This window comes from Eurytemora carolleeae, unplaced genomic scaffold, assembly GCF_000591075.1.
Source record: "Eurytemora carolleeae unplaced genomic scaffold, Eaff_2.0 scaffold913, whole genome shotgun sequence".
NCBI classification, from domain to species: Eukaryota; Metazoa; Arthropoda; class Copepoda; order Calanoida; family Temoridae; genus Eurytemora; species Eurytemora carolleeae.
The window spans coordinates 115,422-126,615 of record NW_019396844.1 but is presented as its reverse complement, the minus strand read 5'-3'; the positions used below and the strand labels follow the sequence as shown (position 1 = coordinate 126,615).

The window sequence follows — 11,194 nt, the reverse complement described above, 5'->3', positions numbered from 1 at the left end:
TTTCAACATTTATTCAATAATTTATTTTTCAATTCCCCACTACCCTCACTACCACCGACAAGTTGAAACTTTTTTATCAACATTTATTCAAGAATTTATTTTCAATTCCCCACTACCCTGAGTTCTACCATTTATATACAAATCAATACACATCTTTATTTTTAAAATTTAAATTATTACTACTTTTACTACCTTCTATTTACCTCACATAAAGCTAATGTGAAAAATAAGGCATTTTATACATACAGCGTTTGGCGCCCCCCTGTAGTTTTTTTTTGTCCCAGAGTTCTCATTTTTGACATTATCACCGTGAAATTTTGTGACTTTTCAAGAATAGTAATTTAAAGGATTTTTGTGAAAAAATATTTTTTTTTGAATTTATAGGGTAGGGTACAGGGCGGAAAAAAGTCCGGTCTGTGAAAAAAAATCGAAAACAAAACAAAATTTTTTTCTTCATTTTTCTGACCTTTTATAGGCATTTTTTTCCACCCTCCCTAGCACCCAAACTATTAAAGTTATCGGTCTAATTTTTTTCTATGAGCTGGCCATAAAAAATTGGGCTATGAACATGCATTTCACTCCTATACATATTCTCTAAGGCCTTTTTCTAGGGGGGGCGTTTCCTATACATATTATCTAAGGCCTTTTTCTAGGGGGGGGGGCGTCGAACGCCCCCGGGCTATACATAGATTCAGACCCCCCCCCCCAGCCATTATAGGGTTAAAGATAAACAAAAGTTGCGGCTACAAAACTTCCAATTATCGTTTTAGATAAAAGGTTTTCAGTTGACCATAAATTTGATACTTTCTTGACAAAATTTGTTGCATGACTTGAGGAAGTTAGTCACACTGCCCCGGAAGCGATTTCGAAAAAGTTTTAAGGTCCATCTCTTTTCTTTTCTATAAGATGAATGAAACACATGGGAATACAATGTTTTTATTAAAATATTTTATCGGGCCCATTGGATTTTACGGCCAAAATAGTGCTGGATCTAAATTAGAGCACGTATAGTTTTTGGATTGTATTGCAATTGCATTGATTTATAGATAATTTCAGTTCTCATTTTTTTCCCTATAAATGGAGAATGTTTTGGAAAATTGTGTTAGAAAAAAGGAAAAAATTTTGTGATCTGTTTTAATCCTTGTTTACAAAAACATATTTTCCATTTTATCCAACAAACATTAAATGTACATAGAATCTTTTGCCTGGCCTTCACAGGATTATACTGACATAACACCTTTTGTTATTTTAAATATTTTAAGAACTTTAGCTGTACCTTTTGTATCTTTATGTCAAAGGAATTTTACATTACAATTACAATAGTTTGCTTTTATAAACTTTCCCAATTTTTGGACCAGTGTGACTCTTTTCCCCAATGTTTGAACCAGTGTGACCCATTATCTCAATTTTTGGATCATTGTGACCCTTTTCAGTTCTAAGATTTCTTTTTGTTTATAAGAAAAAAAATATAATTGATTGTGTATATCAGAAATCTGCATTTGACAGTTTATTTTACGTAAGTAGAGAGATCAGCTAGACATAGTACTAGAGCTAAGAGTGCAGTATTGTAGAGAAATTGTTCAGAATTATTTTTAGACGTTTTTGCGGTATATATTCAAAAGCAACAGTGCAAATTCAATATTTAAAATTCTCCCGGATTGTCCATTCTGGAAAGATGATTTTGATAATCGTCTTTTTAACGAGTGTATCTGTTAACAACAACTGCTACGTAGAACCTAGAATGAAGGTACCTGTTAAAAACAACTGCTACTTATAACCGTAAAATGAAGGTACCTGTTAACAACAACTGCTACTTATAACCGTAGAATGAAGGTACCTGTTGACAACAACTGCTACGTAGAACCGTAGAATGAAGGTATCTTTTAACAACAACTGATATGTAGAACTAGAATACTAGAACAAAGGTACCTGTTAACAACAACTGCTGCCTAGAACCAGATAGAAGAAAGGTACATGTTGACAACAACAACTGCTGCGTAGAATACTAGAATGAATGTACCTGTTAACAACTACTGCTAATTAGAACCCTAGAACGAAGGTACCTGTTAACAACAACTGCTGCCTAGAACCAGCTAGAACGAAGGTACCTGTTGACAACAACTGCTGCGTAGAATACTAGAATGAATGTACCTGTTAACAACTACTGCTGCGTAGAACCCTAGAACGAAGGTACCTGTCAAAACAACTGCTGAGTAGAACCCTAGAATGAAGGTACCTGTTAACAACAACTGCTACGTAGAACCCTAGAACGAAGGTACCTGTTAACAACAACTGCTACGTAGAACCCTAGAACGAAGGTTATAGGAATCAGATCTCCAAATTCCCGGCAGTGACGACTCACGGTCTCAAATGAACTCTGAAAATAAACAGAACATATGGAAAACATAGAAAAAATTGTAAACAAAAGAACAAACTAGATAAATACAGAAAAATACACGAAATACGGTTTACACGGATTAACTTTCTCAGAAGACCTAACTATTATTGAAATCGTATATAATTTTATCAAGATTATTTGAAAGCATTTTGATGAACTGCAGTCAGAGGAGAAGTCTTTATTTTATCAAATGAATTGATAATTGAATTCTGGCAACATAATCGTGCATACTTTCAATATTTCAAACCTTCACTTTTTTTACATAAAAAAAGAATTTTTTTTCTTTAAAAAAAATTTGCTTAGCCCAATATTTCTGCATTCTTTGAAATTTCAAACTTGATCAAAATAATTCATCCAAACTCAAAGGTCTACTGCAATAAATTGCAAAAAATAGGAAATCAAAAATCAGATTTTGGTGCAAAAGCTCAATTCTAATTTCTATTTTGAAATAATGTTTAAACTCTACAAAATCAGATTGGTATTACATATTGTTTAAAGCGAGTAATCAGTTCTTAATAAATATAAATCTGATAAAGTTACAATACGACGTTCACTTTTTTGTAGATGTTTATAAAAAAAAAAACATTACTACATTTATTGATTGCATAATGCAGATATTCCATCAAGTTCTGGACCCAAAGGTTTCGGAGCTAAATTTATTAATCGTTCAATGACTTTTATAAAACCTACAGGGTGAGCCTAAAAAACAGGGATTAGGGTTTTTATTCATTAAACTTTCGCTTAAAAGACTCGATAGTAGGCTCTAGCATTTAGTTTTTATTTAAAAAATATTCCAGTGTGTGTCTTCTGATGATGCTTCCATTCAGAGAAATATTATAACGATTTTTGTTGGGGTCACCCTGTATAAATAAAAAAACGTTTTTGAGCCTTTTAGACTCAATAGAAAGGTCTTACAAGCTTTGACAACGCTGCCCATCAGATACATCATTGAGCAATCAAAAAGATAAGTTATTTTGCTATTTTTAAATTTTTATTATTCTTTAAATAATGCCTTTTAAATAGCTTTCGGAGCTAAACGCTTTGAAAGCCAGGAAAAAAAAAACACAATAACTTCTACATTATTGATCAGATAAAGGTATCAAGGGTACCGTTGTGAATCAGGTATTCCCATCTTTGCATGGAGGGTCACTTCAGATTACGCTTATATTCTTTAATTGATTAATTTTATACTTGCCCTGAGCTCCTCGTTGAGAATGAACCTATAAAGGAGAGAGAGAGAAAAGTAGAAAACCAAAAAGAAGAATAGGTTCGGCCACACCAACTAAAATCAACCAAAACATTAATCAAATTGATTTATTTCAAGAAAATGAACGAAACTGAATTTTTGCCACAAACTCATATTTTATAATCCGTTTACCTATGTAATTTAATATCGCAGACTTTAGAATATCTAAGGATTTAAGAACAAAGAAAAGTTGAGGTTGTTGTAAGAACTTAATTATTTTGATGTCTTTCCGTTTTACTGCAAAGGCACTATAGATCAGAGCTGGGCGTCGTTAAAACCACATTGTTCGAACAATTTACAAACACAGGAAGGGTGTCAGGGCATTTTCCCAGCGCAACTTCCTCAACGGCAATTTCCCCAACCACTAATTTCCCCTACACTAACTTCCCCAGTCACTGATTTCTCCAACAGCAATTTCCCCAGGCAGTAAAATAATATCCGGCAGAATTCTTGTGCTGACTTTGGAACGTTTGGTCTCTCAGCAGCAACCAGAGAGAAGCACTTCTGTGCATTTCTGATGCTAACTTTACCAGAACCGACCTGCCTGAAGAATATCAGGGTTGACCACAGCATTGCCAATATGCTGTTTTTCATTGGCGGAAGCTCCACACTTTGCAATTGCATGGTTTATATTATTATTATGGTTGTTGCAAAGTGATATGATTGTAAGTTATACTTATACTTATTTAGATCCACAAGAACATTTCTCTTCTCTGTGGCATTGTATAAACTGCTAGCTTGACAACTCTAATCCAACTGATTGGGGTTTTCACATTTGGAAAGTTGCGATTTTTTTATTTTTTATTGTGCATTTGATCATTGTAATAATGTTAAAAAAGGAAAATTTATTATTTTACTGCATGGGGAAATTGTTGTTGGGGAAGTTGCTGTTTTTATTGCATGGGGAAATTGTTGTTGGAGAAGTTGCTTCTGGGGAAATTAGTGATTGGGAAAATTGTTGTTGGAGCAATTGGCTGTTTGGAAAATTGCTGTTGGGGAAGTTGCGCTGGGGAAATAACCTAACCGTACACAGGAAGAATGTTCTTAAAGAAGCTGGAACATGCATAAATCAACGAAAAATTGTTCTCGTTAATGACCAACACATTTGTTAACGACACAAACCTAGTTAAAAATATGAATATTATGAATTTATTTAAATTTTATGGAACGGGAGGATTTTGAAAGGAACAACCGTGGAACGAATAATCTAGCTCAAGGCATGGAACTATTTTAAAAATCCAATCAAAAATAACAAAGGTTTACACCTTCAGGCTGTGTTGGTCTCTAAATCACTTGAGCTTTTTGTATTCCGCAGTTTGAAGTTTGAAATATCAATGGTTTTTACCATATTGTTGCAAAGATGTAGGGATAAGAAAATTAAAGTTTGTTCCGTTAAAAAAATTACATAGTCAACCCATTTTCAAAATGTATTTTTAGAAAAGTCTGGATTAAATCACGATTATGGATCTCTAATAGATTAGAAACAAATATAAATTCCCTAATTGAAAACCTCTCAGAAAGTTCACAAGTAAAAAAGTATGTAGATTTGTTTCTTAACAAACTTTTCCTGAACTTGATTTAGATTTCAAGCTAGACTGTAAATGTGATTCCAGATATTCCTCCATCCCTGACTCACAACAGTACCCTTCAAACCTTCGTCTGATCTAGTATGAATAAGATATTTATGTTTCTAAATTTGAAAACTGATAATTCTAATTGTAGTTTTTCTAAAACTGGGCTTTTGCATTTTTACTGCAGGAAAGCGTAAAGCAATAATCAAAATTAAACACTTTAAAAAAAGACAGTATTTTCCTCATTATTGATTGGATACAGGTTTCAAGAGTACCCTTGTGAATCTGGCATTGAAGATAAGGTGAAAGCACAATATATATATATATATATATATATATAAAATCGGGAAAAATGTAATGTACTAATCATAAAGCACTTTATAATAAAATGAATATGTTATTTTCTCTTTTATAAATTATTATAATGTCATATCATTTTGAAAACCCAGTTCAATTTGTTCTGTTGTGATCTAAAACTTTATGCATCGCTGATTCCATTATATTTTTTATGTGGTTTTTGGCCAATTGTCAAATTAGAGTTTTAAATTGTTATCATACAAAAAGTCAATTTTCATTTCTTGGACATGAACAGAAAGTCTAATAATTCCATTCCTGGCTAAAATTGTAAAAGTTGTCGATAGAAGATAAAACATATTACAAAAACAAACTTCGCTCTACCCATTTTTATAATATCGCAAAGTTTATCTAAAAGCAATTACGTTAACAGACAAGAGTTTTTGACAAAACGACCTAAAAAGATTTACAAGTTTCGTTTAGAAAATCTTATATTTTATTTCCATATTTATTTATACAATGAAATTGAAAAATTTGTCCGCAGAGAATAAAACTTTGACGACAAATTACAAATTAAAGCGTTATAATGTTAGTTGCGAACAGCAGTATTCCACATGGTTCGGTTTTCAACAACTGCAATTGTAAATGTTCCAAGCGATGGTTACCAATTAGAGTTTTAAAGAGAGATATAGAACTGGGTATAGCACATTTAGAACGAAACTCATTGTTAGCAAAAAGCTAAAAGTACAGTCGATCCGAATATGTAACCCTAACTAGTGACAGATGTTATTTTAAAAAATACTCAAACTTGACCTTTCAGCAGAGAACAAATAATATAATTGATTTTTATGGAAATAAATAAAGGATCAAAAGTCTGCGACATCAGGATGAAGAGGTCCAAGGATTAGAAAATAAGAATTTGTGGTGATTAATCAGAAATTTTCTTGGTAAAAAAAAATATAAAAATGGCTTCCTATTTAAAAGTACATGTACTTTAAAAGCATTTGTACTCTTGACCATTTTCCAGAGAACAAACAAAAAAAGTTTTTTTTTTTTGTGGAAATGAAAGTACAACTTTTTTAATTAATTTACAATTAAAAACAATGTCATAAAAGGTTGAACAAAATTCTGAAATGTTAATAAGAGGATTTGTCATGGGCATTTTTAATGAATACAGAAAAACATTTCGTTTCCTATCTATTTTACGATAGCAACTTGAATTAATTAATCTTTGGAATTTACCTTGTATATGCTTCCCCTCCATCTGAAGAGTAGTTTCCAGAATACCCCCAATCCTTTACAAGTTGCAACCTTCCAAACATTACAGGGTTCACAAGATTAGTTTCCAGAATACCCTTAAAGGGAGTGACCGGCTATGTAAGGTAGTTGAACTGAGGACGCAGTGTTGTGGAAAGCTGCGCTAGGATTCATTTGAGACATATAAAACTTTTTAAAGATCTGTAAATCCTGAGTTTGAGCGAAAATTCGACGTTCAAAACTCCTGAATTGCGGACGGCCATCTTACAGAATGAGTTTTTTTAAAATTATTAATTAACGACGACATAAAATGTAAAAAAGTTATATAATAAAAATATATAAGCCGAGGTTAGGAAAATTTTGAGAAAATAAAAATTAATTGTCATAATTAAAATAAAGGAAATATATTTTATTTTAAATTTATTTTAGTCATGTGAACGGTCCCTATTTTTCGACCCCTGATTTCGCGGTTTACATATATATGAAGACGACAATTTTCTCAATCAATTAATCATGTTTAAAATAAATTTTTCCAAGGAAAGAAATTCCTTTTAATTTAAAGTATAATATTTTATATAATTACCTATTACAGAAATCATTTCTGCATTATAAATTTATTTTATATTTATAGGTCCGCGGAACTTACAGAATTTACAATTTATTTTTTTCAACAAATTCTTTGAAACAAAAGATTTGATCAATCTTCTATATTTTCCCAATACAAAAGATTACCTTTACAAAACTGAAACTGTCCGGTTATATTTGAGAAAAATAGATTAAATGAATTGCAGAAACAATTTTAACTGACCCTCCATTGAACACTTGCAAATCCGAATAACCTTTAAAACGTTTGAATGATCAAGGAGTATCGATATATTCTAATTTTTCTAACAACAAATTGGTATCAGGGAATCTCGCATGTACATTACAATGTTGTTGCCCATAAATCTTATGCCGCGTAACGGTATCTTTACCACCCTCCTCATATATCGGAGTAATCTAAACCAAACAATTTTTACCAACACTACCTCCGTACTCCGACAAAGGAAAATAGATTAAATGAAACATTTTAACTAGTGAATACTTAAAATCCGTCAATAACCCTGCAATCCATAGCAATTTTACTTAAAGAACCGAGTTTCTTATTCCTAGATGTATTATCCAAATGTTTAAACTGACCCATTATTCATCACTACTTAATTACCCCCAAACACACTAATTTAGTAAGCTTATCTAATTGAACAGTAATTTTTATTCCCACTAAAACTGTATTTTATAGGTTTAAAATTTATTTATTTATTGAGTCTATGTGTTATGGAGGGCGTATACAATAATAAATCTGGGGGGGGGGGCAAAATGTGCGCGAAGCGCAAAAAAATTTGAATCGTGAATTCAAAACATTTTGCTTCTTGGATACTTGGGTACACATACACTATACAGTTCAATTAACATACAAAGACTACTTTATCTCTCCGTCAAACAAAACTAGCAGAAAAAAAACAGCAATTTAATGTTTTTAATACTCTTCACTCTTTAGTTTCAGATTTGAAAAGTGTGATGGCTCTTTACAGGTCTAGGTAGGGGCACTGTCCCCTTGCCCCCCCCCCCTGTATACGCCCAGATTAGCAATCAACCATCAATCAAGTAATCACATAACCAACCAATTAACTAATCAGTAATCACCTAATCACCGACGCCCCGCTTAAGTTTCAACAAGTATATACACTCTATGCCAGTAAACACAGGGCACTCAAATTTTAGCTCAAAAAATAAGTTAATCTCTATCAACATAAATCTGGAAAGATAGAAGGCTGATAACAATGAAAATAAAGAATTAAAAATAAAAAGAAAAGTATGAAAACCTTAACAATGAACAATTCAAAATAAATTTGAATAAGAATAGATCTTGTTCATTTAAATAAAGCGCGTGGAGATTTTTTATTTTTTATTTTATCGAATTTCTTTGTCAAAAAGAAAAAATTATGTTTTTTTATTTTGGGAGAAGGATAAAAAGAATATAAATAAATGTTCCAAAAATATTGTTTTTTGAGAATATTTTAGATATTTCTTTTCAATTCTAGAAATTAAAAACCATCTGAAAATCTTTATTTTTCAATCTGAAGACAGATTTATTTATGCAACGAGGTTTTTTTGCGACAAAAAAGAAAAACGTCGAAATTGACTTAATAAAGTTAATAGAGTCGTGTATGAAGTCTCATCCACATTGATAATTTTATGAATTAACAAAAAAGATTTTTGGAGGTAGATTTCAAGTATGTTATTGCCAGACATCAACATTTTGAATATGAAATTGCCAAAATTAAGAAAGGAATTGAGTCTTTGCCGCAAACTCAAATTTTCAAATCTCTAAATCTTTGCAACCCAATGTACATTAAAATTTTACACCCAAGTTACAAAGTTAAAAGTTAGAAAATTAAAGTTTTGGCAAAGACTCAATTCCTTTTCCAAGAATATAAATATGCAAAGAGGCTTGTGAAATGTTCAGATAAAGGCAAAATATAATCAATATTTAAACATAATAAAAAACAAGTAAAAACTAATACCACATATTTTTAAGAAATAAAAACAAAAGATTATTTTTTGAATAAAACATATGTTGATAAGTAAAAACTGAACAATAGCGACACCCGAAATAATGTTTGGTGTTTAAGGATCTGTAATTGTAAATGTAAATGTATTTTTGATAATTATTTAGAACCGGAATTTTAATTATGCAGGATACTTACATTAATTGAAACTACCAACTTGTTCCAGGGTTAAAAAGAAGGGATGAGACTTTTTAACGAATTAATTTAGTGAAATAAAAGAAATGAGCTTTATTTTAAAAATTAGGAATTTTATAATTACCTCATTTGAGTAGGTAACAGTCATCGAGGTTTTACCCCCACCAAAATATTCTGAAATATATGAAAATGACAACAAATAAAAAAGAATGTTTTTAAGACATTTTTGTTATAAAATAGTTTGTATAAATAAACATATTTTTATTTTAAAAATGTTAAAATAGTTTTTTTAATCATAATTGTGCCTAAAAACAAATTATAAGAGGTCACAAAGTTGTACCAGTAATGTTGCATAATATTCAACAAACTCAAATTTTCTAATCCACATATCTTGGCAACCTAACGGTATAAACCTTTGATATTTCGATTTTTGGCTATTTTTTCTAATAGAATTCATAGTCTGAAATAGCAAAGGTCTACGAAGTCTGGTTGCAAAGAGAAAGGGATAATCAAAATTAAGTTTGTGGCAAAAACTCCTTTAATTTCAAAATGATTTGGGTTGGATGGTTAACCGGGAAAATAATGTAGTCATCCGGGATGTAAAATCTAATGACAACATAAAAAGAGGAAGTAAAACTATAGACTTCAAAGTTGATTTAACTTTTTTAAATCTCAAAATGAATGTTTAAAAACACTTAAAAAAGGATTAGAATAGTTTAATACAAACTTAGAAATTTGATGAATTAAAATTTGCGAATGGTTTCGTTCACCTAATTATAAAAAAAACACCCTTCCCCCCAAAAATTATAGATATTCATTTCCGCATGCAGGTGATCAATTTGCTTTAAAACATTGGGGTCGCGGGGAGGGTTAAATAAAACAGTTTCCATTTTGAATTTTAATGAAAAGTCATATATGAATGCGACACCTTTGCATTCAAAATAAGAGAATATTTAAAACTAAAGAAAAATTCACGTAAGATTGAAACTGTATATGTTTTATATCATAACTCCTCTTATTGAAAACCTATTAAGAAGAATAAAAAGGAATTGAGTTTTTGCCACAAACTCAGATTTTCTAATTTCAATATCTTTGCAACCCGATGTCGTAGACCTTTAATATTTCAAACTATGAATGCTATTAGATCAAATAATGTAAGTTTGAAATATCAAAGGTTTACATCATAAGGTTGCAAAGATATAAATTTTACAAAAACTGAATTTGTGGCAAAAACTCAATTCCATGTTGAATGCGTTTTTATGAAACCGATAAAATATTTGCTTTTCTTACAGTTTTGCGTGAAATCAGAAAAGCAACGGGGTCACATAGTTGTCACAGCAAAGTCAAATGAATTGAACCTTCTCCTCACAGTTAGTTTACACTGAAGAGTTTGCAGCAAGATCTCAGATTCTGTTAAAGAAAAGAATAATGGTAGTTGCATAACATTAAATTATCGCCTATATTTTGGAAATACGTGCAAATAGAGATAAATTGTGTTTTTTAAGAACGAATGATAGCCATATTTTGAATTTAGTATTTTTCTAAATGGCGCTTATGATAAAAAGATTTATCAGTTTTTTTAAAAGTTTTTAATAATTAATTAGAATTTGTTTGAGCGTCTACAGGAATTATTATTTATAATTTTCACGTGGTTGATTCTTAAAGAATATTGACCTCCTTTCAG

The 11,194-nt window shown here is 30.9% G+C and overlaps 1 protein-coding gene across 1 annotated transcript in view; it reads right to left on the bottom strand.

Moving 5' to 3' along the window:
• LOC111709334 (bestrophin-4) overlaps positions 1-10,824 on the bottom strand; it is a gene marked incomplete at its 3' end in the record, with an annotated part of 26,711 nt that extends 15,887 nt beyond the window's left edge. Inside the window, 5 exon segments of the mRNA XM_023482976.1 lie at positions 2,280-2,377; positions 3,594-3,680; positions 6,752-6,820; positions 9,635-9,684; positions 10,801-10,824. Of these exon segments, the coding sequence (XP_023338744.1) occupies positions 2,280-2,377; positions 3,594-3,680; positions 6,752-6,820; positions 9,635-9,658 (278 nt within the window).
• Between the last annotated feature and the right edge of the window lie 370 nt (positions 10,825-11,194).